The following is a 26,167-nucleotide window of genomic DNA, read 5'->3' on the forward strand; positions in this document are numbered from 1 at the left end:
CAACCACAGCTGCCCATCAGACCCTCGGCAAAACCCTCGGGCAACTCAAGCATCTCATCTGGTCTGGTGAGACTCAAAAGGACTGTGAGAGTAGGACAAGGAAGGTGATACTTGCCCTCTTCTCTGCTCTCAGGAAGCCTCACTGGAGCTCTGTGTCCAGCCCTGGAGCCCCCAGCACAAGAAGGATGTGGAGCTGCTGGAGAGAGTCCAGAGGAGCCAGGGAAATGCTCCAAAAGCTGGGAGTGCTCACCTGGAGAAGAGAAGGCTCCAGAGAGACATCAGAGCCCCTGCCAGGGCCTGAAGGGGCTCCAGGAGAGCTGGAGAGGGACTGGGGACAAGGATGGAGGGACAGGACACAGGGAATGGCTTCCCACTGCCAGAGGGCAGGGCTGGGTGGGATATTGGGAAGGAATTCCTCCCTGGGAGGGTGAGGAGGCCCTGAGAAGCTGTGGCTGCCCCTGGATCCCTGGTAGTGTCCCAGACCAGGCTGGACAGGGCTTGGAGCAACCTGGGACAGTGGAAGGTGTCCCTGCCCATGGCAGGGGTGGAATGGGGTGATTTTAAGGTCCCTCCCAACCCAAACCACTGTGGGATTCTATGGTGTCCAAAGGTCTGTTCCTCCCTCATCCTCTGCCAGCTCCTTGCTCTGCAGAGCAGCTTCCCTGCAGCGATTCTCGTGGGCGATGCTCTCAGACTTTCTGCATCAATTAAAATCTCTGTTTTCCCGTCTTCTGCCAGTTTGGGGATTTGTTGCTGGATTGTCATGGCGACTACAGCCGTGGGACCCTCGCCGAGGGTGAGGCCCCTCCATTAGGATTCAGGGCAGCACTTCAGCCAGCATCACTGGGGACCCTCTTGTGCTGAGCACTCTCTGAGAGCAGGGAGCTCATTCCGCTGCAGAAATCCCAGTTGAGCAGCGTCTCTTCACAGCAAACGAGGCTGGCTCTAATTTTTGTTAATTATGTGGAAGCAACTTGATTTCCTTGTGAGCCCGTTGTCAGCTCAGTCCTCACGGTCTATTCCTGGCCAGCAGAATGAGGATGCTTAGGAAACCCAAAGGACTCTGCAGCTGTTTTGCAGAAAAACATGGAATTGAAAGGAGCCATTTCCAAAACGAAAAAAAAAAAAACCAACAAAAAAAACCCCCCAAAAAAGACAAACCCCAACATGTTTCTTGCAGAACACCGTGAGAAAGAGGAGCCATTAGCACAAAATGTGAGGTCTGGCTGGCAGAAAAGCAGGGAAAAGAACGAATGGGGGAGGGAAAAACCAACGAAACAATCAAAACAGGTGCAGAAAAGGAGGTTTTTGTAAGGAAAAAGCTTTCTCAGGCAGCAGCCCGGGAATGGCGGTGAGCAGGGGAGGCGGAGGCACAGGGACAAGAGGCGTGCGCGGGGCGGCGGTTCTCGAGGAGCCTCGTTAGCGCAGTAGGTAGCGCGTCAGTCTCATAATCTGAAGGTCGTGAGTTCGATCCTCACACGGGGCAAAGATGGTTTCCTCCTTTTTTTTCCTCCCCTCTCACGCAGCCGGACTTTCCCGAGAGAAGGGGCCGTCTGGTTTTTTTTTTTTTTTTTTTTTCATGGAATTGGAGCAGGAAGCGGGACAGGACGCAGCGAACGCGCCCCCAGCCCTGCACCGGCCCGCAGCACGCCCCGTTACCGGGCACCGGCCCCGGCATGCGCGCGGTCCGCCCATCCGCTAGGGGGTGCGCACGCTGGTTGTGTCCGTTAGGAAACGGCGTCCGCGCAGCGTTCGCTACCGCCGGGGGCGTGGCGCGGCTAAATGAGGCGGCGCTGATTGGAGGAGCCACGCGGTAGGCGTGGCCCAGCAGACGGGCGGACGATGCTCATTGGCGGAGGTTTGCGGTGGGCGGGGCCAGAGGCGGGCACGATGGCGCGCCCCGGAGCCGCGGTCAGAGCGGCGGTGGCTATGGCGGTGTGTGCGCGGCTGTGCGGTGTGGGGCCGGCCCGCGGCTGCCGCCGGCGCGGAGCGGCGAGAGAACAGCGCCGCGGCGCCGCCGACAGCGAGCCCGACACGGATACGGACCCCGAGGAAGCGGGAGGTGGCGGCGTCGCGGAGGACGATGAGGCCGCCGAACGCATTGAGGGCGGGCGGCCCCTTCCACCTTCTATCGAGGCCGGCCCCTCCGGGCGGGCCCCGCTGTCCCTGTTGGAGCTGCCGCCGGAGCTCCTGGTGCAGATCTTCGGCTCCTTGCCCGGTACCGATCTGCCTAACCTGGCCCGGGTCTGCACCACCTTCCGCCGCATCCTCCGCACCGACACGATCTGGCGGCGGCGCTGCCGCGAAGGTACCGGCCGAGGGAGCGCGGGGGACACGGGGCTGCGGGGACACGGGGACTGCGGAGGGGATGGGCTTCGGGCCTGAGGAGCTGGGCGCTGGGGCTGCAGGACACAAATAAGATTGGGCCGTGCGGTCTGGGCACATCTCGGGAGCCTTGCGACGCGCTCTCTTGGTGGTGGCACTCGGCTTGTGGCAGAGGGCACCGAGCTGCGGTTGTCCCCCGGAGGAATGGGGTGGGAGCAGGCCCTGGGAGATGATGTCTCCATGTAGCGTGTCCTTGGGGCGATCCTGAGGACGGGGAATGCTCAGCCCCTGCAGCAGGGAAGAAGGAGGGGGGACTTTGGCATTCCTGGAGCCGAGGGGACACGGGGGACACGCCGGGAGCGGAGAGCCCTCCGGGCCTGGCTGAGAGCATCCTTCGGGAAGTGCAGAGCCAGTTCCCAGGTTCGTGTGCGCGTTTTCCAGGAATCCCCTGTGCTGCGATAATACAAAGGCCTGGGAGGTGTTTTATTCTCAGCTCTGCTCTGTGAGCCTGCAGTTCTCACTGCTCATCTTCTTCCTGGCACCGCTGTGGCTCTCTGTTGTTTCAGTGCTGTCGCTCCCGAGCTCTGCCTTGCTGTGCCCATCCTCTCTCCAGACGCTGCCATCCCGCCGCCGGCTCCTGCTGCCAGCACATGAAGTCATGTGTATTTTCCTCTCGCCTTTCTGTTTTTCATACCAGCGAGGGCGAGGGGATGAAAGATTTGGGCTGCCTGCAGTGGGATCCGCTGGAAAGCCTCAAACCTTGCAGGAATGAATTCGTGCCTTATCAGCACTAGCCAAGAACCTTTGGACAACACAAAGGCTGCACCTGGAAAATGCGAACCAAAGCATTATTTCAGCGTTGTCCCAGTCATTTCACGTTGTTTTAGGCTAATGAAATGGTGTTAATTCTTTCCTTATACTCCTCTAGTGACGTGGAGCCCTCGTGGTTGTTTGTGTGTTTGATGAGTGGTTTGCAAAACTTCACTGGTTAATTATTCTAATAGGTTGTGATCCTGGCAAAATGTATATATAGAAATCTGTGTCAGTTTTAACTCTAGGCTAGGCTGGCTTGTAAAGGACCCACTGAATTAGGCCTGATGGGGATTTACATTTATTTATCAAATTCATGTCTGCTCCTTGGATCTTCTTTCCAATGGATAAAGCAATGTTCAAAAGCTCAGCTGCAATTTAAGGAAATGAAGGAAGCATTGGAATTTGTCTGGCTAAAACTAAACTGGACAGGAAGGGAGGGTATCAAGACAATGCTTTTGTCTGTGGCCCTGAGCTAATTACCAGGTGAGAGGTGTATAAAACAAATTTTGATTCTTTTTTGCACGTGATTTCTCCAGTTTCCCAAGACATCCATTCCAGACAGTGTCAGAGAGTGCTTTGGTGGCTCTGGTGTGGCTGAGGAGGATCCTGTGTCCAAACTGTGCTGAACAGAGAGAAGGGGCAATTCCTGACCAAAATTCCTTCCTACCGTGGTGAATCTGATCCTGAATCTTTTAACCAGCTCTGGTTTTCCAGGCAGTTCCTCAGCTGCACCCCTCAGGCTGTTTGTGGTGCCTTGCATTGCTCTGCTGAGGTTGGACTGTGGCTTGGAGTAGTTGTACTCATTATTATAAAATTGGGCATTATTTTATAGGTGTTGGTAAAAAAATACACGTTTAAAACTTAAAATATTCTGGGCTGTGTTTCTACACTGCCTTACACTGATGGCTGTGTGATAGTCAAACATAAAATAAGTTTGTGATTTTTTAAATTTTTGTAATTCTTTCCAAAACCAAACCAATTCCCCTCTGAGGTCAGTGTTTAAGTGTGTGTTTGTGTCTGCCTGAGTCTTGTTGTGAGGCTGCAGCTCCTAAAAACAGAACAAGAGCACGTGTGCCTTGCTGCTTTATTCGCTTTGAAGCCTACCCATGATCCTGGAATCACAGAATATCCTGAGCTGGAAGAGATCCACAAGGATCATCCGTACCCAGCCCAGTGTTCCAAAAGCAACTGGGGAAACTTCAGCCTGGTGCCAGCTGCGTGTGCAAACCCACTTCTGTTTTTAGGAATTCACAGCAGTGCAGAGGCAGGGAAGAATCCTGAAATGAGGAGAGCGGAGGGAAAAGCCTCTCTGGGAGGAGCTGTTGTTGCAGTGCTTTGTTTTGGCTGGTTTTTTTCCCCTCCTCCTGGGCAGGAGCAGCTCTGGGTGTGAGGAGCAGCCTGGCTGTGGCCCAAGTTGGATGGAGCTCTCGGTCCAGGCAGTGTTGATGTCTTCTCTGCCCTGCTCTGGGCCAGCCCAGCTGCAGATCAGACTGAAAACACGCTGTGATTATTCCAAGTGTCCAGAAGACTTGTCTGCCTGGAAGTGGAGTGGCTTTTGCTGCTGGTGGAGACACTGGGCTGAAGCAGGAGGAATTGTGTAACAGTGACACGAGTGTCAGAGCTGCTGTCCTTTTATCATTGCAACTGTTTGGGGTAAACAATGTCTCTGGATTGCTTCCTTGGCAAGGAGAGGGTTGCAGTCACTTCCATGTTTTCTATAAATAGGGGATTGCTGATCTCTGCAGCAGGAGCAGAATTAAAGCTCATGTCACCCTGGCTGGTGGCCTGACCGACCTCGATTAACACCTTATAGTCCATATTTCATCTTTCATTTATTTCATCTTTAACCAGAACAGGGGCAGGTGCAGCAGAACGCCTGGGAACAGCCCAGTAATGCAGAATAACCAGTTCTAGAGCTTGGAAGAAAAGGCTTTTCTTTGTGAAAACAACCTCCAGCAGCTTCTGGGCCTGCTGGGAAATGTCAGCCAGGGTGCTGAAGTTTGTGACCTTCAGGCTGTGTGAAAAGAGGAGGGAAAGAAGGGTGGGAAATGTGGTTTGTACACTGAGTGAGGAGACTTCAGGGTGGGGTTCAGCTCCTGAAAGACTCCGAGGAATCCCTGCAGGAGTTTGATGCACAAATGCTGCCACAACTGGAACCATTCCTTGCAGTGCTGTGCCCTGCCTGAGCCACAAGGCTCCAGCCTCCCTTCGTGTGAGGTGAAAACATTGTGTGGTGTGTTAGTCTGTGGCTTTTCTTCATCCCTGATGACCTCTCCTGGCTTTTAGACACCAGCTTGGCAGTGGTTGTGTGTTCCTCACTGCTCAGGCAGGTGCTCAACACTCTCAGCCACCCTTCAGAGAGTCTCAGACCTGTCTGCACGGTCTGAAGCTGCCCATCTTCTGCTTTAGGGTTTGCGTTTCTTGCAGATCACATCTCCTTTTCCTCCATGGTAATCCCAAGCCCTCCCCTGGAAGAAATGTTTGGGAGAGGATTTAGGAAACAAAAAGCCAATTCCAAATTTGTCCACCTGGTATTTCAGAGCTGCTGACCTGAGAATCTCCCGTTTCAGTGGTGTCTGGAATAATCCAGTGAGTTTTTATCCTCTCTGTTCTGTGCCCAGCCTTGTGAACATGCATTTATCCAGGGCTAAGTGGAAGATTTGATTAGCCAGGACACGGTGGAAGTTCAGTAATGGTGAAGGGGATCAAGCTCTGCCAGACATCCTCATTTCCTCAAAATTAGGATGTGCACACACAGCTTCCAGCAGCTCCCTGGCCATGCTGGGAAAGGCAGCAGAAAACCAGGAATTTGGGCTTTGATGTGAGCACAGGGGGTTCTTCCCAACCTGGGATGGAAGAGCCTTGTTTTTAACTCCAGAATACTCCATGCAAGGTGAAGATGACACAGCTCCTTTTGGGAAGGAGCAGGGAACGTGAGGCTTGGAAATGCTGGAGGAGCAGGGCAGGGGATAATAAATGCCACTTGCAGAAGTATTGGTGCAGCTCATCCTAAAGGGAGACTTGCTTTTCCAAGTCCTTTAAACCCCCGTGCATGTGACCATGGAAACAGCATCATGTTTGGGAAATCAGCACTCCTTAGAAACCAGCAGCCTTTCCAGCTGCTCAGTGGGAACTTGAAAAACCCATTCCCACCCTTGCTTTGGAAGCAGGATTAAGTAAGTAGCCATTTTCCAAAGGTGTGAATTTCGGTGACTATTAACTCCTTAAAATAAAAATACTTCACTCGGTGAGCTATTGCACTGAGATACATTTCCTTAAAATAGATTTAATTGCACTGAAGTGGAATTTTCCAGGAGGCTTGAGCCCTTCAGATCTTTCTTGGAAAGGGATTTCTGTTCTCTGTAAAGAAAACCTGACCAGTTTTATTTTTCTCTCTCATTATCTTGAAGCTCTGCATGCTGTTAATTTATGTCCCTCTTGCCTTCTGGGTTAAAAAGAGATGGCTTTTCTTCCTTATGATATTTAGAGGGTGTTTGGTTTTTTTTTTTAAGCACTGTGAGCCAAAAGATGGATTTTTTTTCCCCATAAAATTGCTGGTGTGAGCAGCTGGGTCAGAAGAGGTGCAATAATGCACTTATGGAGCTCAGCCATCACTGTGGCATTTTCACTCTCTGTAGCTGTTTGCTGACCAAAACAGGATAAGAATGAGTTCTAAAATGAGTGTTAAAGCACATTATTAGGATGAGATTATTTTTTTTTTCTCGATAATACTGTCTAGGATATCTAATGACAAATAACATGTAGCAATAGAGAAACCCTAAATTATTGTATTATTTAAAAGGAATTTCTTATTTGAGGCCTTCCAGCTACGATTGGAATTATACCCACTTTAATAACAGTTTGGCTTTCATAAAAATCCACTGCAGGTTATCAGAGGCCCTGGCAGGAAGATTTGACATCCAATCCCTTCCCACCCTGTTATTTGGAGGTAACTGCTGGTGGGGGGATCTCCCATGGCACTCATTTGAGCGATTTATGGATTAGGGGAAAAGGTTTGGGGAAAAATCAGCACCTTCTGTGGGAACAGGGAATCTCTTGGTGCTTGGAGATTCCGTTTGGGAAGGATCCTGCACGTGTCTCCTCCCTTTCCCATGCAGTGTAAATCCCTTCCCTGACTGAATTACCTGTGCCTGCAGTGGCCAGGGCTCCTCTCACCTGTCCTGGGGCCAGGTGAGTTTTGTTTTTTGTGCACAGGAGTTGCCTGTCCCCAAACCACTCTGTGTCTGCCTTTTTCCAAGGACTTTCCACTCACTGGGGCCATTCCCTGCATCCTTTGGTTGGGTTTCATTTACTCTCAGGTGCAGAGCAGTGCTGGGGGGCTCTGGGCTCTGCCTTCCCAGGCTCCCCTGGAGCTGTGATTCCATGGATGTGCAGGGCTCAGCTGGCAGAGCCCCAGCACTGAAGGGTTGGTTTGTGCTGGGCTGTTCTTGCTGCGAGCTGAGCTCCTCTGGCCTCTGCTCATTGTGCTTCCTCAGCCCACCTCGGGGCTCAGAACCCTCAGAGCTTCCTCTGGCTTTGCCCACGGAAGTCAGCAGGAATTCTGCCCCTGCCCTTGGCATTTTTTTGATGAAGGGCAGCGTGTTTAACCCTCTCCTAACCTTTGCTGCTCCCCCAGAGTGTCCAGGTTGTGTATTCCTTGGAGACAGGCTGCCAATAAACCCTGGCTGTGCTCTGCCATCGGGTGCTTGTATTTATAGCCAGAGGAGGCTGGGTTAATTCAGGGAAACTCCTGCTTTTCTCATGTTGGAAGCCTGATTTCTCTCCTGCAGCAGGTTTCCAGCATTAGGTGGTGCTTCGCAGCCACAGTTGTTAATTCAAAGATGCTCAACTGAGGATAAATTCCATATTTAATGGCTTGATGTGGGTCTGCAGAGATACAGTTTTGTGTCAAATATCTGGCAGGTGTTTGTGCTGCTGAGGAAAGCTGCTGTTTGATCTGTGCTGCTGATGTCTTTGATGTCAAGGAGGGCACTTCTCTGTGCTGAGCTCTGTCGGGGTCACTGCTGCAGGGTGGCACTGTCACTGCTGATTTTTTTGGGATCTCCCTGCTCTCATTTCCTCCCTCTGCTCTTCTGAGAATTTCTGGCGTCGAGGCATTAATAATTACTTTTCTTTTATTTTCTTTTTTTCCCTGATATTTCTTAGAAGTTCGACATTGACTTCCTGAAAACGAAAGGGGAGAATCTCATTTTCTGCTTCAAAGCTGCTCCAGGATCTGCGACTCCCTTTGTTTTCGGGGAGTTCTGGAAGCAATCAAAGGCATCTGACTGTACAACAGCCCTGTCTCAATCTGATCTGCTTTAAGTGTAACCATATTTGTACGTGCTGGGGCCTGTTTCATGTCTCTGTTTCATTCTTTTTGGAGTCTGTGACCTTTCTTTGAGGATCCTAATGAGCACTTTTGCCTGTCGGGTACCTCGGGGAGAGCAGGTAATTGCTGTGCACTGCAGCGATTTGCCGGGAACAGGCAGGAAATCCCAGCTGGAATGGGGATGTCTCCCACATTTCCCACTCTTCCTGGCTGAGGTGTGAGCAGCTGTGACTTTGCTGGGTGTGTTTCTTGCAGGCACTGCTGGTGAAACGGCTTGGAATCTGCAGCGAAACCGCATCCGGTTTTTAAAGCAAAAATCAGATTCTTGGGCTGTTTTGGCAGCTTCAGGAAAGCAAAACTCAGATTCTCAGTGGCTGATGTCGAGAGTCTGAGCCCAAACCTTCTTTGTGCCAGAGCTGACCCTTTTTTCCTGTGTTGTTGCAGAGTATGGAGTGTGTGAAAACCTGAGGAAGCTGGAGATCACAGGAGTGTCCTGTCGAGACGTTTATGCCAAACGTAAGTGATAAAGCCAATCCAAATCCTGCTTAACACCAATTTTGAGAGCACAGAAATGCTGAATATTTTTTAAACTTGGATGGCAGAAGTGGTTCAGGCTGACTTGCAGGGGTTTCATGGGGAGGGTGACATGTTTGGAGATTTATTGAATACCAAGAGTTGGCATTTCTGTGCCTCCCAGTCCTTTGGTGGGAAAAGAGCATGGAATTTAATTTTTTAATGCAGGCTGTTGAGGGTTTTTCATCCTGTTTTGCCCTTTTCAGATCTTGCTAAGGAATTAACAGGTGTTGTTTTTTTTTTCTAAGCCCTTGATCTCAGTGAAAGGAGATGGCTGTAGGAGAGTGGGAAAGGGATGAGCATTCCCTGAAAGAAGAGAGCCTGGAAGGAGGCATCAGCGTGTTTTGGGATTGTCTGTGGCTGTGGGACCCTTTAGAACCCTTTAAAGTAAAAATGCCCTCAAAGTGTTGGTCTTAAAGCTGGGCAGAAGAAGAGGTAGAAGGGGTTTAATCCCATCATTCACAGACTTGCTGAGCATCCACAGGAAAATTATTTCATCACCTAATCTCTCTCCTTATTATACATTACACCAGGGGTGGAACTACCTCATTTTCCTGCCTGGGAGGGCTGAGTGAGGCTATTCCCAGATGTCCCCAGAGAAGTCTCATTAACCCTCGAGGCCTCCCTTAATTCCCATTTAATCCCATATCTTTGCATGGCACTGGTGTGGTGACAGGCACACAGCACGTACCAGGTCAGATCTCAGCTCTTCACTGCCATCTTTGAGTGGGACAATATCTCTTCATGACCTCTAGTCCTTTTCACTGCATAACCTCCGTGGTTCAGAGCTACTGAAGGGATATTTAGTGCTTTTTGTGCACAAGTTGGGGGTAAAATGGCCTTAGTGGTTCAGGAGAGTGGTGGCTCTCCAGCCCAGTATCTCCCAGCCATGGCTGTGGGCAGGGAGGCTGAGGAGAGGACAAGCCTGTGGGGTATTTTCCTGAACATTCCCACTGTTTCCAGAGTGTAATCAGCTCATTTATTTAATAACCTGCAATAAATCTGTCTCACAGTTCCCATCAGTAAGTTTTCAAATCCGTGGCATCCATTATAGCAAAGGGTCACACTTGGTGTGTGAGAACCACCCCTGTGATGGTCTTTGCTGCTCTTCTGTGTAAGTTCTGTGTGTGGATCCACCCAGCAGGGATGGGAACTCCAGAGTGGGAAAGCTTGGCAGCTGTTCCTGGCTTTCAGGGTGCATCATCTCAGCTCCTCTGCTCACATTCTGCACTTTGCCCTGTGCCAGGAGCAGCTTCCTGCTGGTGTCACCCCATTTTCTCTGCTGTCACATAAAGCTCTTTAATTGCAGAGGAGTTAATTTGGGATTACTGGGTGGAGTTTTCCATTCACTCAGTGTGCTTCTGGGAGGAGTGGCGTGGGGAAAATGGGAACTGAGCTCAAGTGCCTGAAAGCAGAACTAATCCAAGGCCTGGGCATGGAGTAACTTGGTTTACTTGAGGCAGCAGTGCAGAGTTTGAGGAAGGACTTTGATTCCACTTGGAATTCAGTGGATGCCATTTGCCTGTGGGAATCTGGGACAAGTTCTGTGTGAGAAATCCTGCTCACACGAGACTGACAAAATCACCAAACCTCAAGGGAGAGCTGGACCTCCCCTGCTTGGCCATCCCAGATCCGTGGAAGTGTTGGCTGCTCCCAGTGGAGCGGAGTTTGCTGGCACTCACCCTGCTCTGTCTGTTCAGGTATAAACCCACGGGTGAAGTCGGGGCGTTTTATGAAAATCCTGCCCGACTACGAGCACATGGAGTACAGAGATGTTTACACCTGCCGTACGTACCCCCGCTGCTGCTGCTGCTTCCTGCGCCCAGCACGCCCGGGATGCTGCATGGAGAGTGTGCCCTGCCTCGGAGCAAAGCGCTGGGGGTGCCCTAGGGGACACAGCAGGGAGGTGCCACCACTCCTGGCTGGTGTTAGAGGAGCTCTGGGAGCTGCGGGGTGGCAGCGTGAGCAGGCACTGAGGTGTGCTAGGCTTTTTTTTGGTTTTTGAGGATCTCCTTGCACTCACTCTCTGCTCGTTGGGAATTGTTCCTTTTATTTTTTTATTTTTTTTCAGAGATCCTGGTGAGGCCTCCCAAAAGCAGCTCTGAACTGGCAAAGAGCTTTGTCGTGATTCAAGTGAGGCGCAGTGAAATCCACAGCCCTTCCCAGTGAAAAATGCTGAGTGTTCCCATAGTAATTCCCCCCCTGCACCCTGAATCCCTCTAAGCACCTTCTTTAAAACATTAGCAGAATGTTTCCTCGAGACAAAGACTGGGATTTGCCTTCCTCACTTTGGATAACCCTTTTTTTCCCCTTCTCATGTTTTGTCGAGGGAGGAATAGTTAAACCCTGAGAGTGTAGTGTTCAGCAGGAATTGAGGGGGAAGGACTGATGAGTTCACATCAATTAAGGAAGCCAGGAGTATTTGGTGTTTATTTGGAGGGGGTATTGAGCTGTCTCTGATGCTCCTCTGGGTCTGCAGAGTTTGGCAGACTCCAGTTACTAACTCACTGCTGCTTGGGAATGGAGTTTCTCACACACATTAATGAGTGAGTGGATGCTGCAGAATTCCCTGTGCTGAGGGAAATAATTGAGCAGGGGAGGTGGTGACTTTAATATGAGTCAGGACAGAGCAGCAGCAGGGCCACAGCAGGAATTGGGACAAAGTTTTGGGTTTGGCAACCTGGGGTGCCTGTCAACAGCAGCCGTGTTCTGGGGCTGGATGGGAAGGAGAAGCAAATCCAAGCTGCAAGATGGATTCCTTTGGAAGCTGGATGTTTGCTCCAAACTGAAATGGCATTTAGTGCTGTTCCCTCAGTTGTTATTTCTTCAGCTGCAGACTTCTGATGTGCCCTTTTCTTCTGGGCTGTGTTGTTTTCCCATGGGAAAAAAGCTCGAATGGTTGGACTTGATGATCTTAGAGGTCTTTTCCAACCTAAATGATCCTGTGGTGCTGAGCCCATGTGGTTTAAGATGCAGTGGCCCATTTCCCCTTTTTCCCCTCCTGTGTTGTCAGGATTTTCCATGGAAGTCCTCCCTAATTCCTGTTGGTGCAGGGTCAGCCAGGTGAGCTCAGATCACTTTCCCCAGGGGTTTAAGCTCACCTGGATTACTCTGAGCTCTTCTCATAAGCAGGTCAGGCATCACCAACCTGGGCACTGCTTACATTATTCCAGCTCATTTTGCTTGTAGAGTCCTTGAAGCATCCCAAAAATCCGGGAGAATTGCAGTGGATTGGTTCTTCCCTGGTCAGGACATGCCCCAGGCAGCCTTCTGTCAGTGGCAGCTTGGCATTCCCTGCTTTTCCAAGCCCATTCCCAGCTGGATTCAAGCCCCTTTCCCATCTGAGGGCTGTGCAGAGCTGCTTATGGAACATGGGGAATATCCAGGCTGGACAAAGGTTGTCCTGGAGCATCCGGTGGATGTGGGTTTGCTGTCTGGGAGGATGTGGGCTCAGAAATTCGGATAGGCAAGAGGCTTCTCCAAGGCTGAGCACAGGCAGTGGAAAAGCTTGGAAAATTACCTGAGTGCTGTTTTCTTTCGAGGAGCAGGAAGAGAAATGACTGCCAGATCCATCCTGTCTCCTACCAGGAAGAGCCAGAGCTGGAATTCATCAGGTTTTCCCTGCAATTAGTATTAGCTGTTGTTTTGCTGGAGCTCAGAGAGCTTGAAAACTGAGCTTGTTTTGAGACTTGTTTGGGCCTTTGGCCAAGCACCAGCATTTTCCCCAGTAAGTTCTGGAAGTGAATGGGATTTTTTTTTTGGCCTCCTGTGTCCAGAACTCAGCTCTATTTCCTGAATTTGCTCCTAACAGGAGCTGGCCTCAGAGGGACATCCTCATCCCCATTGAATAGCTTAGTTTTCTGTCCTAAAAAATAATTATAAATTAAAAAAGGCTGGGGTTTATCAGCTCTGTGGCAGGGTAGAAGGCAGAGTGTGGTGGGTGGAGCAGCTATCCCATTAATTAATGTGTAATTACTGAGCTGGGCATGAGGTTTGCCTGCTTGCCTTTGTGCTGTTTGTGCTGCACTTGGTTCCCTGGGTGAAACCAGGCCATCAGTCTGAAATTGTTTATTGCCCAAGGAAAAGGCTCCTCTAGGCCAGCTCTGGACTTCTCTGTCTGTGGAAGTTCTTGCTTTGGTGGAATAAAACCTCTCCTGCAGTTCTTGCTGTCTTTAATTTAATTAATGCAGCCAAGCTGCTGCAGCAGCTGCACTGAAACACAATTCTTTTAAATTGATGCAAACCCAACCCTATTATTCAAGCCAGTCCTGGAGGTTAAAATGAGTTCTTGTGGCTGTCTGAGTTGGCCATGGACATGTGAAATGTCAGTGGAGGGTCTTTTTGCCATCTCCATGGAAATAATGTGGGTGCTGCTGTTCCTGCCCAAAGTGCCAGACTCTGGAATGTCTTCTTGTGAAGGTTCCTGTCCTGTGAGGAAACCAGATGGACAAAAGGAAATCAGATGATGGACAAGAGGAATGGCTGTGTAAGGGCTGGAGGCATGTCCCATCTCTAAGCTTTCCTCACAACAGGAAAGTTCTTTCTGTCGAAACCTTTTTTTCCTGCTTGCTGGAAGTATTCCTCTGTTTAGGTGGGATTGGAGGGACAGCTGCCTCTGAGATGGAAACAGGGAAGCCTCAACTGCCAGAGTAGATTCTGAGTGGGGTTTGGAAGCAGCTTTTGGGCACTGCTGAGGTGTAGCTGCTTCTGTAGAACTTTTAAGGCCATGACTGATGTGGCCACACCACCAGCTTCCCTGGAGTGATCCACGTGCTTTGCCCGTGCTCCCAGTGGCTGTTTCTAAGGATGCTTAACTCTGGAGCCAAGTTTGTCTACACAAGGCAGTGAAATGCTTTCAAAACACTCAAATTGCCCTGTTCCTTCCTGCCCTTCCCTGTTTTCTGTTGCTTTGCAGTGTGAAGCATCGAGTGCATTTTTGGTATCTGGAGGCGGCAGTTGCTTTTTTTTGATTTGTTTTTAGCTCTGGTTATATCGTGTGATTTGCATTCATGGGACTGTGTTGCCAAATTATTTTTTTTTTTGGGAATTCCTGCTGAGGTAGGTGATTCTGCCCCTTCCAAAGGGCCAGGAATAAAGAATATAAAGATGTGTGAGCTTGGGGGAGGCCTCAGCTTGGACACCATCACTTTTTCCTGAGTCACAATGCAGTTGTGGGTGCTATTGGCTGTGTGCAGCCTGGTAGCAGGGTCTTCATGGCCAAAATGCCAAGTTTTTGGCTGGATGTGCTCACTTGTGTGTCTCCCTGTTCCCCCAGTGCTGCACCGCTACCGCCACATCCTGGGACTGTGGCAGCCAGACATCGGGCCCTACGGAGGACTGCTCAACGTGGTGGTGAGTGGGGGCCTCATCCCGGGGCTTTTGGGCACTGACAGGTTTTATTTTACCCTTCCCACACCTGGCAGCCATTCCCAGAGCACTGAAAAGTCCCAACAGTCAGCCCTCAGTGGGTGGTTTGGGCACAGGAGGTGCTCCTTGGTGTCTCTTAGGTCAGGAGGAATTTCTTCACGGGGGAAGGTTGTTAAATACAGGAGTGGGCTGCTCAGGGAGGTGCTGGAATCCCCATCCCTGGAGTGGATGTGACACTCACTGCCACATCTCTGGGTGGGGATTGCTCACAGATTGCACTCGATGGTCTTGGAGCTCTTTTCCAGCCTGAATGGTTCTGGGATTCTTCTCATCATCACCACCCTTCTCCAGACAGTCCTTTAATATTCCAGCTCCACGCCAGACAGCCCCAGGAGCAGGCAGAAAACATGATCAGTGTTTGAGGGAAAGGCTTGATTTAGAGTTTGACACTGATATTCCAGTGGCTGGCACAGGGATCTGTTCAATTACCTCATTTTCTTTGCCTGCAGCCGAACCTTTTGCAAAGGGATTTGCAGTTGTGTGGTTGGCAAACCTTTGCACCAGCCCTAAGGCTCGTGCAGCAGATGCAGAGTGACACTGGTGCGAGGTCTGTGGAGCCTGGCAGCTCTGGTGCTGCTGGGAGAGCAGTTCATGATCAACATTTGACTCTGAACTGGGGAGGGCTGAGGCAGGGGTTTGCCTGGAGCCCTTGTTCCCTGCACCAAGGTTCAACAGCTGCCAGGTTGGAGCAGAACAAATCAGGAGGCCTTTGGGTTTTGCAACGTTCTGTTGCGTGAACTGGTGTAAGAGGGCATCCAACTGCATCAATATTCTTTCCCCTGTGACCTTATAAAGGTTTTGTGCCCTGCCTTGGTCTCAGAGCTCTCTGTTTGGAGAATATCCTGCCTCTGGAACTGCAGGCGCCGAGGGAAAGGATTCTGTTAGGTGTGCAGGAAAGGGGCTGGCACTTGTGCCTCTCAGGAGAATGTTGCTTCCTGTGTTCTCTGAATAATAAAGCCAAATAATTCCTCATCTAAAATGCAGGGCTAGTCACAGGCAGCAGAATTCATCTGCTGGAGTATCTGCCAGCGGGAGCTCTCAAACCAATTAGAGGCTGACTTGCTGTGTGGTCTTTCCCTCTGGATCCTGCACTCCAGGCAAGTCATTTGCAGCAATAAAGGCCTGAGCTTTTTCCAGTGGTGCAGGAAGCCCTTGTAAAGAAACCCTCTTCACCCAGGGAGTGCTGGGAGTGCATATGGTCTGGGTTAATGGCTGGAAATGTTTGGGAATGCAGCAAACTGTTGTGCAGCTCCTGCCCCGAGCCATGAGTTTGCTGCAGACTCCTGAGGAATCATGCAAAGTGGGCTTTGTGCCCTGTCCCCTCTGCAGGTGGATGGTTTGTTCATCATTGGCTGGATGTACCTGCCCCCTCACGATCCCCACGTGGATGATCCCATGAGATTCAAGCCCCTCTTCAGGATCCACCTCATGGAGAGGAAATGTGCCACGGTGGAGTGCATGTATGGCCACAAGGGACCTCATAATGGCCACATCCAGGTGAGCTCCTCCGCCTCCCTCAGCACTTGTGTGTGCACTTTGGCCCTGGAAACGGATTCATCAGAAAGCTGGGAGCATTTTATTTCAGAGATGGGCCTTTCACCACCCTGCTGTGTGTGTGGGCATCAGCTTTACACTCATTACGTGTCTGACAAGTTGTGTGGGCTGTTCCCTGCTCTGAATTTGTTCCCTGGCAGTGGCACAGCCAGGCTTGTTGGGCTGGGGAAAGGATGTGTAAAGTGGCCTTGGGCAGCTGGTGAGTGTGCCCAGGCAGACACAGACCTGTTCTGCAGCTCTCTCCACGGGGAGACCTTGAGAAGGTGATGCAGCATCCATTGGATGCTTTGAAAAGCTGCCTGACAGGTTGTTTGTTTTTCTTTGAAGGAGGAAGCTGAAATAGGGAAGCAGCTTAAAACTATTATTTTCATTAGAGTGCACCGAGGTTTTATTGCTTTTATTTCTCTGTTCTGTAGCTGTTGCACTCGGTAGCAGTGAGTGATTTATCTGCTGTAGCAAATCCAGTAATATTTGTTTTGGAATTTACTGTGGCCAGTCTTAGCCACATCATTCAAAGCATCTCTAAACAGCTCTGTAACCTGTTCAATTCTCCTCCCTGGCAACTACAGATTGTAAAAAAGGATGAGTTCTCCACCAAGTGCAACCAGACGGATCACCACCGGATGTCAGGGGGCAGGCAGGAGGTGAGTGCTCTGCCAGGGCTCTGCCCTCAGCCTCTTTGTGTGTCCCCTTCTGGGATCTGCTCTCAGCTGGGCTGTGGGAGGTGCCCTTGTGATTTCTGTGTGATTGGGCAGGTATGATCCCCCAGGCTGGGAGCTTTTGGATGATTCCCAAGTTTTAGGCAGTTTCCTGTGTCAAGGTGCTCTTTGAGCCCCAGAACTTTCCTCCTGTTTTGGTGGCAGACCTGTCCAGGGAGGGTCAGCAGCACATCCTGGACATCAACACCACCCCAGGCACTGATCTCAGTGGCACTGCTGTCTGTATAATTAAGACCTTTTGAGCACAGTGAGCAGCAGCTGCATTTGGATACCTTCCCACTGCTTGCTTTGCTCGAGGGATTAAAAGCTTCATTTGGTTGTTCCTCCTGTGTCTGTCAGCTCTAGCCAGCAAGGCAGATTCCTGATTGAAATCCCTGTGTTTAAATGCAGGTATAAATGTCAGGATGAATACCTGTGCCAGGTACTGCTGCTTGCTTCCAGCTGCTTCCACGTGACAAATCCGATATTTCAGCTGCTTCTGAGGCAGGCTGTAAAATGTCTGTCTGCTAATGGGAAACAGCTGGGTGAAAGGTTTAGTTAAGTGTTTTCTGGTGCTGGAGCAGATGAGAAATGCTTTAATACTTTCAAAGCACCACGTTAAGTGTGCGTGGCATTATGGAAATTGGAGGATCTGGCTCGGGAAGATAAAGGAGGCAGGTTTGGAATATCACTTGGCAGGCTGCTATCTCAGTGTAAGCTGTTATCACACCGACTCATGGCAGGGTATTAACTTGTCAGAGCTGCAGTTGGGGTACTTCAGGAGATGCTTTCAAAGCACCCTTTGGATTTAGATGCATCAGTATTAAATCAGCAGGATTTAACCTCCTAAAAGCCTCGGTGCTTTTCAAAAGCTTTTTGCTTTTGTGTTGAACATTTCAGGACAGGGCACAGGAGTCAGCTTGTGGGCACACAAATGAGAGAAAGAGTAGGTGAACTACTTTGCAGTAACAGACCATGCTCGTGCCTTTATTCTGAGGAGGTTTATGTTTCTACCTGGGATTTATCTGAAGGGGGAGCCTGTTTATTGTGTGATCACTTCCAGGTACCATAATCACCGTTTGTTCAGCAAATTTCCAAGCCAATATGTGCTTGTTCCCCAGTCCAGCCACGTTTCCCTGTCGTTGGCAGAGGATGTGCCCTGCCTGTGGCTCTGCCAGTGAAATGTGCTGTCACAGAGTCACACAGTGAAGTCATCCTGGGGCACATCACTGAAATGAGCTCATCCTTCCCCCTTTTCTCCTCCTGCTGCAGGAATTCCGGACGTGGCTGAGGGAGGAGTGGGGTCGGACTCTGGAAGACATTTTCCATGAACACATGCAGGAGCTCATCCTGATGAAGTTCATCTACACCAGCCAATATGAGTAAGGGCTGCTGCAGCTTAAGCTGCTGGAGCCTTTTTCCCCAAGGTGGGGTTTTCCATGGGCTTTCAGAGCCAGAGGAATGTTGTGTCTCTGCAGTGCTTCCCAGCTGTACGGGGAGATGAGGTGGAATGACAGCAGTAGGAATAGGATTCCAAGTTCTACACAATAACTATGCACAGTAAGGTGCTTTTGAGTCATTTAACTCTGTTTAATTTGAAGGCAGAGCAAATGCCTGTGATCCCAAAGAGTGTCTGGTTATTATCCATATTAGTCAGCGTGCTCTGTGGTGCAGGAATTAGAGAGTCCCTGAGAAACTGGGGATTTTAACCATCTCTCCAAGCTTCTGTTAGCAGCCACCTCACTGTGGCAGATGTTTAAATACGCTTCACTGTCAGGTTCTCTGGGAATCTCGAGGGCTGAGGCAGCTTCCTTGCTGCAGGAATCACCTGGTGTGCTCACGAGGACGGTGGGGAGAGACGCGCAGGGAGGGAGGAAACGCTTGCAGAGCTTTAAACCAAACCCTGAAAAACACACCTCCTGCCTTGACAACATCCCCAGGCTGCTGGAGGAGCAGAATACAAACACATTGCTGCTGGGGAGGGGTGTGTTGTTTTTTTTTCTTGACTTGTGTGACGTTTTTTCTCTCACACAGCAACTGCCTGACGTACCGGCGCATCTACCTCCCCCCCAGCAGCCCCGACGACCTCATCCAGCCTGGCCTCTTCAAAGGCACCTACGGGAGCCACGGGCTGGAGATTGTCATGCTCAGCTTTCATGGGAAGAAAGCCAAGGGCACTAAGATCACTGTGAGTGCATCTTCTTTTCCCTCAGGAGCTTGTGAAAGTGTTCTCAGCGCTGTGGATGCACTGGAGGGATTTCTGTCCGGGAGCTGGCAGCCCAAAGCCTGTTCCCTGTGAGGATTGGTGGTGCTGAGTGAATCTAAGCACATGAAGAATAACCAGAACCTGCTCTGCAAGGTTTCTCCTGGCTTCCCCCCTTCCTTTGCTCTCCCTTCCAGCTGCTTTCTGTGAGCAGCTGGCAGCAGGTCACTGGAGATCCCCTGTGTGTGTGTGAGGAGCAGGTACCAAGTGTTGGCAGCTCTTCACTGAAGTCAGTCAGGGGAGTTCCTTCCTCCCTGCAGAGAGGGATTCTAGTGAAATGCAGCTGCAGCTTTGACTTGCTTTCACCCTTGCAAGTACAGCTTTTGATTTAAAGTTCTGCTTCTGGGAGGGGGAAAGCAGAAATGTCAAAGAACAGCAAACAAGGCCCAAGCAGGGGGATTTTTTTGTTGCCCTGGGTAGAATAGAGTAAACTATTAACAACTTCAGGTGATGGCTCTGTAACAGCCGGTGTCTGCAGCTGTGCTGTTCCCTCCTGTCCCTAGGGAGATCCCAACATCCCAGCTGGACAGCAGACCGTGGAGATAGACCTGGCACATCCCCTGCAGCTGCCTGACATCGAGAACCTGCGAGACTTCAGCGAGCTCTCCCGCATTGTGCTGGAGGTGCAGGAGCAGGTCCGGCGCGAGGAGCAGGAGCGGGAGCAGGGGCAGGAGGGAGAGGAGCATTCCCAGCAGGCTGCCTCCCAGCCTGCCAGCCCCCTGGGAGGAGGAGAAGGTGCTGAGGGGGAAGAGACTGCAGCTGGGGCAGAGGGGACGACCCAGGACAAGGCTCCAGCTTCCCAGCCCTTCGTGCTGCCCATGGGAGTGATATCGAGGAACGAGGATTATCCCCGGACCTGCCGAATCTGGTAACTGGTGGTTTTATGGCTGATTTATTTCTGATAGGACAGGGGGAGTCTTTGAGGTGTGTCCTGTATTTGTGTGCCCTTTACCTGCCTGTGGATCACCCAGCCTCCTGGGCTCAGATTTCACACAATCCCAGAACGGTTTGGGTTGAAAAGGACCTAAAAGTCCCATCTTGTCCTGCTGTGGGCAGGGACATCTTCCACTAGACCAGGTTGCTCCAAGCCCTGTCCAACCTGGCCTTGAACATTTCCAGGGATGTGGATTCCAGAGTCTCTGGTTCCTGTCTCTGCTGCCCAATTTCCCATGCTTTGGTTTGTCCCCTCTCTCACCATACTGTCATCTGCCATCCCACTTCCTTGCTAGATTGACTTCAGAAGCTGGCACCTCTCCTGAATTCCACACCCCCACCTTTTTTTTTTTTTTTGGTGGGTTTTATATCCCAGATCTGCCTAGCTCATATATTTAGAACTCTTCAAGCTGCTTCCCATTCCTGTGTGTGCCATTCAGGTTCCTTGGCTGTGGGAGCACACTGCTCTCTCCCACCTTGCCCTGGCCTCTGGTGCCAGCCCTGGCAGGTGCTGAGCAGCCCAAGCAGGAGGTGCAGGCGTGCAGAGAGCTGTGTTTAATGGGAGCTGGTGAAGCAGCACACTAAATGAAGTGTGGAAAAAGATCCCAAAAGCTGAGGCTTAGGCAGGTGACCTTCAGCCCAACATCTGCGCTCATGGAAAAACCTACCCAGGGCTGCTTAATCCCAGAAGGCTCCTGCTGTCACAGCTCAGTTGTGTTTGGATAAAGCCCTGCTCCACCTGCTGCTTGCTCAGAGCTTTGACTGACCTTTATTCCTCCTCAGATCCTGGTCGATTTTTTTCTGCTTTTTAGATTTTTTCTCTCGCTTCCCTTAAGATTTTGCCTTTCTGGTCACGCTCTCAACATGCCTTTGCTTTCCTGGGAGGATTGAGCCTGTGCCGATCCTTGAGTTACTTTTGCACAAGTTAATCCCAGATGAATTTTGGGGCTGAACTGCTGAAAAACCCCAGCTTTTGGTGTGCAGGTGCTAATTAGGATAACCCAAAGCAAACAGCTTTCCTTAATAGAAAATGTGAGTGTAAAACTCGCTGTAGTGCCGCACCCAGCCGAGAGCTTTGTGCTGATTGTTTTAATGAAACACCGTGTGATTCTGGCTGTTCTCAGAGCTGTTTCCTCCCTTTCCCCCCTGGCAGTTTTTACGGGACAGGGCTCATCGCTGGCCACGGTTTCACCAGCCCTGAGAGGACACCGGGGCTGTTCGTCCTGTTCGACGACGATCGCTTCGGCTTCATCTGGCTGGAGCTGAAATCCTTCAGCCTCTACAGCCGCATCAAGGTCTCCTTCCAGAACGCCCAAGCGCCTTCCAGAGAGGCCTTTGACGAGATGCTCAAGAACATTCAGTCCCTGGCTACTTGAGATGAGTGGTTGGTGAATGGACAGGGCTCGGGGTGGCAAAAGGCTGCTGAGCTCCCCCAGCCGGGGCTGGCTTTGGGGAGTCCTGGCTCTGGGTACCTCTGGATAGAAGCATGCACTTTGAATAAAAGCCTTTCTACCCCTCAATGTCCACACATCCCGGTTCAGAACATGCCCTTTTCCTCTGTGCCACTCCACGCTGCTTTCTCAGCAGTCCTTGTTTTTCCCCCTGTGTGAGCTTTGGAGAGCTGAAGGGATCCTGCACAGGAGGGAACAGACCTTACTGAGTGAAAAAAAAAAAAAAAAAAAAAAAATGTTGGGACAAAACCAACTTCTGATCAGAGGAACAGGCAGTGAGAAAGCTCATCCTCCCCTCCAGAGACCTTTCTGTGGGTGCAGCATTGCCAGGAGAGGCTGGTGTGGTACCTGCAGCCTTGGCTTGCCAATTGGAGTGTGTGGTTTCCTCTGCAGAATCCCCTCAGCAAGGGCAGGTTCCCACTGCAGATGAGTGTGTGCAGCGTTGTCCTGGCTTCTGGAGCTTGATGGATGTGCTGTCCCTGGAGCTCCAGGTCTGGGTGTCTCCCTGAGACCAGAGAGGATTTTTTTTCCTCCTTGCCAGGAGCTGGGTGTGGGACTGGACATGGGTGTAAACTGCAAAAAAAAAAAAAAAAATCTCTGATGTGTTCAGGCTGATTTCTACCTGAAAGGTTTTCTCAAATCTTGTAAAATGGCTCTGAAAAGGCACAGGAAAGAGCAAAAAGAAACCCAGCTGTGAGATGAGCCCAGGAGGCTCTAGATGGGCAGCAGAAGGTGCCACGTGTCACACATGTCACTGTGTCACCCCAGGGGTGCCATTCCTGTTCAGGTTGCCCTTCGGAGTCCAGAGTGACAAGGGATTGTCCTTGTATTGTGTGGCTTGTTGTGGCTCATGGAACTCCCTTCTTTCCCTTTCTTGTTGCACTTGTTTCATCCCAGATGATTTTGTGGCAGGTCTGAGCTCCACTGGGATTTGTGTGCTGCAGGCAACGGAGCAGATTCCCTTTAGACTGTGCTGTGCAGGAAAATCCTGGCCAGTGCTCATCTGCAGGCTGTGGGATGTGCTAGAAACCATCAGCACTAGCACAGCCCTTTGTTGCAGCTGCCCTCTGGCTGTGATGACAAACTCCAGGTCCCTTCTCTTCTCCCCAGATCAGTGTCTAACAAAGCCCTGCCTTTGCATCTCTGCAGTTTTAGGTCTGTAAACGTGTCTGTACCTGTGCTGGGAGGTTCCAGGCCCCTTCTGGAGAGAAGTTCCGATTCCTGCCTGGCTCCAGTGCCTGTGAGCAGCTTTTATTCTCTCTCTCACAAGGGCTTTTTGCCATTTCTGCCTCTCACGCGTTCCCTGAGCTGTGTGAGATCCCAGGCTCCGGCAGAGACAAGGAGCAGCAGCTCCCGTCACTCACAGGATGAATTCCTGTCTCTCTGGAGAGAGTTCTCCAAACCTCTGGGAATTTCAAGGTGATTTAGGGCACTTTTGGCTTTGTTCCCTGCAGCAGTGTGAGGAGTGGCAGGCCTGCCTCTGAGATTGGGGCTGAGGAGCTGTTTCCTGGGAGAAGCAGGGTGACTGTGAGCAGCCTGAGGAGGTTTTCCTGCAGAGGGAAGAGCCAGTTGTGATCCCACAGGGCTGGGAGAGAGGGAGTGGCTGCTCTCTGTGCCTTGCTGAGTGGGCAGAGAGGTGACCTGGGGCTGAAATTGGGCATCTCAGCCTTGTGCTGCAGCTGCTGAGCTCTGTGCAGAGCTCGTGCCTCGTCTGCAGACACAGGTCTCCAGCTGGATGGAGGTTTCTGGGACAGCTGAAGATGTTCAGTGCTGGGTTAATGGTTGGACTCGAGCTCAGAGATCTTTTCCAGCCTAAGTGATTGTATGATTAGCATTTATTTGCTATCTCAGTGGCCTGTTTGTCTTGGGATTTGCTGTTAGGCTGCTGCAGTTCTGCCTTGTGTTCTCCCTAGCAGCCCACAGGGATGGGAGATGTCCCCTTGGGCAGCTGTTCCCATTCCCTGTCCCTAAAACCAGCTCTCCTTCAGCTGCCTCCACAGCTCTGAGTGCAGATTCCTCCCCACTTCAATATCCCCACCAGAAAAAAAAATAAAATCCTAAAGTTTTACACAACTGACTTGATAATTTTTGCTTTTAGCTTTTCAATTACGATTATTTTTTTAATGGAGATTAAAATCCAGATTGTATCAATTGCCCAGCAAATACCTGAGGCTTGAGTCTCTCTCCCAAGTACTGAGCTGTCTGTAACCTCTGTCCTTTGTCACCTGGGCAAGGTGTCACTTGTTTGCTGTTGGCACAGGTTGTGCATCTGCTCTCCTGCAGGCTTCTTGTCCCTTCTGAACCTTTCCAGTGGCAGTGCCAAGGGTCTCCTGAAGGCCACAGCTGCTTGGCTGGCTGGAGAGAAGGGTTTTGGTGCAGGCTGATGCCTGGTGGGATTTTCCCAGCTCTGCCTTGCCCCTGTAGTGGCATCTTTTTATTTATAACTCACCTGGCTGGCCTCAAAATGTCAGGCTAATTCCTGATTAAAGGCAGAACTGCTGGTACCCCCTGGCTTCGTTCTGTCTGGAGCAAAGGGAATAGCAAAGTTTTGTATTAATATTCCTCCTCTGATGCCTTTTCTCACCTGCTGCTGCTCCAAGCCTGGCAGGCTTTTGTGGCATTTCAGTAGAAAATTCCCTCTGGTTTGGCTGTGGAGATGGGTTTGGGAATGCTGAGGATGCTCCTGTGCCCGTTCCTTTGTGTGTGTGGCTCTGTCAGTGCTTCCAGAGCAAAGCAGGGCAGCATGGAGTTCAAACTCCCAGCTCTGGAATCTTTGGGAAAGGGGGAGATCGAGGAGCAGCAGGGTTTGGATCTGATCACCCCTGGCTGAGGGGGATGCTCCTGCTTTCCCACTCCTGCCTTTCCCCGTGGGGAGCTGTGCTGACACTGCCCTCGGCTGGGTTTGGTACAGGCTGTCCCCTGCACAGCCCTGCATCCCCCACTTCTTGCCCAAATCCCGCTTTTCCCACCCGCTGGGCTCTCAGTGTGAGCTGTTGACAGGGATAATGTGTGCTGGGGCCCTGCAGATGGTGATCAATCTCTGCTGCCGCCGTCTCCTCGTCCTTTTGGCTCCGCAGGAAATCTTGGGGACAATTGGCCGCGTTTCTTCATCCCAGATGGGTGGGAAGCGCTGGCAAGGACGGAAAACAACTTGTCAGGGGTAGGAATACTCTTGGCCAGGAGCCTTTTGGATCAAACAAAGCCTTTGCAGGGAGGTTACAGAGCCCCAGTGACCGCTGCAGGACCTGGAGCTGAATTCTGGCTCAGGGAAAAGTGTCTGGTTCATGTGCTGGGGATGAGTTCTGCTCCTCCATCCTGTTCGCCGTGTTGTCAAAACACATGGATTTGGCCAGCTGGAAAACAGGAACATCAAAGCTCCAGTTTGTTTGCCTTGGGCTTGATTTGAGAGCTGTGAATGTGCTGTGCTCAGGCGTGGTGGTGGTGAGAGACTCGCTGCCCTCCACGGATTTGTCAGGCTGGGTTTTACTGAGGAGGAGGAGGAAAAAGGATGGAATCGTTTGTAAATTTGAGTGTCAGCTCCGCTGTGGAGTGAACAGCTGCCCTGGAATGGGACAGCTGCAGTGGGAGGGCAGCTCCTTCTGGAAATGTGCTGGGCAGAGAGGGAATTGTGTGCCTGGAGGTGTCAGCTCCCGGGAAAAACCCAAACCGCAGCTGTCTCCGCCTTTACTTCTCAACAAGGGTGACTTTTTCTTGCTTTCTATGAATTTAAACCTAGTGGAACTTGATGGGAGTGTCGGGTGTCGTGTGGAAATGGGTCGTTGAGGCTCGACTTGCTTAGTTTAGGGAATGAAAATGTGTTCACTCTGTCTTGTAGCTGGCTGCTCCCGTGGCCAGTGATCCTCTGTGCTGTTCAGCTGCCGAAGGCTCGTGCTGCCCGGTGGGACAGTGAATTATTTGGGCTGTGGAGTGGAAGGGAGAGGTACCAAACTGTGAGTGCCACCGACCTTTGGGTGCTTTGTGTGCTGAATTAAACTGCGTGGTTCTGGTTTCTGTTTGGATTGCAATCTTTGGAACTTTTTGAGGCAAAGAGCACTTGGCTCGACTGTGTTCATTAGCTTAATTAAAGCAATCTGCACTTTTGTTTTGTCATTGATCACTCCCCCTTTCCCCGTTCCCGTGTGTATTTTGCACTCACCACTTTATCATGACACTGATGGATTAATCTGGGCGTTTCCTGTAGGTTTTGAGTGTGGGTTAAGTGTCTATAACAGTATTAAAAGCGAGGGTGAAACATAAATCCCTGCTTTGTACAGAGGGCAGTGGGAGGAGACCACCACAAAGCTCCACGTGGAACATGAGAAGTTGTGCTTTAACCACTTCACCTGTCCAAGGGCTGGGGCTTTCCCTGGCCTGTTCTTGGTGGCTTTGAGAGGAATAAAATCAACACCTGGCCCACTTCACCCCAGGTTCTGGAAAGCTGAGCAAGCCCTGTGTGTTACTTTTACACCTGATCATTGTTACCCAAGGAGCCTTTTCCAATTTCAAACAATAAAAAGCGAAGTTTTGTGAACTTAGTCCTGTTGGCTTCTTTTTTTTACCCCCCACTTGTCCCAAAGGAAAATGTTGGGCCAGTTCCACCCTCATGACATGGGATGGGAAATAATTCTCCCAACTTAGTGAGCAGTCCTGATTTCCTGAAGATGTGAGACACATCCCACACCTCCTGCTGTGAAATCCCAGTTGTTGCCTTATCCCTGTTTTCTGTCATCTCCTCTGGGCTGCCTGGTTCCCTCCCAGAGCAGCTTTGGGGGGGCAGAACTGACCCCCTGAGCCCTGA

The 26,167-nt window shown here is 50.9% G+C and overlaps 1 protein-coding gene and 1 non-coding gene across 4 annotated transcripts; both read left to right on the forward strand.

Annotated features, from left to right (window-relative positions):
- The first annotated feature begins 1,413 nt into the window (after positions 1-1,413).
- Positions 1,414-1,486, forward strand: TRNAM-CAU (transfer RNA methionine (anticodon CAU)). The gene has a single exon. It is a non-coding gene; the product is annotated as a tRNA-Met (tRNA).
- A 408-nt stretch (positions 1,487-1,894) lies between these two features.
- On the forward strand, positions 1,895-25,900 carry FBXO31 (F-box protein 31). Of its 3 annotated transcripts, XM_066327471.1 has the most exons (10): positions 1,895-2,308; positions 8,915-8,986; positions 10,744-10,830; positions 14,319-14,395; positions 15,800-15,967; positions 16,594-16,668; positions 17,995-18,104; positions 18,757-18,910; positions 19,489-19,853; positions 21,072-25,900. In XM_066327471.1, exons 1-10 carry the CDS (start codon positions 1,930-1,932, stop codon positions 21,292-21,294), a joined length of 1,710 nt encoding a protein of 569 aa, XP_066183568.1. In that variant the 5' UTR covers positions 1,895-1,929; the 3' UTR covers positions 21,295-25,900. The 3 variants fall into 3 exon arrangements, with proteins under 3 accessions (XP_066183568.1, XP_066183569.1, XP_066183570.1); XM_066327472.1 differs by lacking the exon at positions 10,744-10,830; XM_066327473.1 differs by lacking the exons at positions 10,744-10,830; positions 14,319-14,395 and having other exon boundaries at positions 2,242-2,308.
- Positions 25,901-26,167: the final 267 nt, after the last annotated feature.

Source organism: Sylvia atricapilla, chromosome 12 (genome assembly GCF_009819655.1).
Source record: "Sylvia atricapilla isolate bSylAtr1 chromosome 12, bSylAtr1.pri, whole genome shotgun sequence".
In the NCBI taxonomy this organism is placed as follows: domain Eukaryota; kingdom Metazoa; phylum Chordata; class Aves; order Passeriformes; family Sylviidae; genus Sylvia; species Sylvia atricapilla.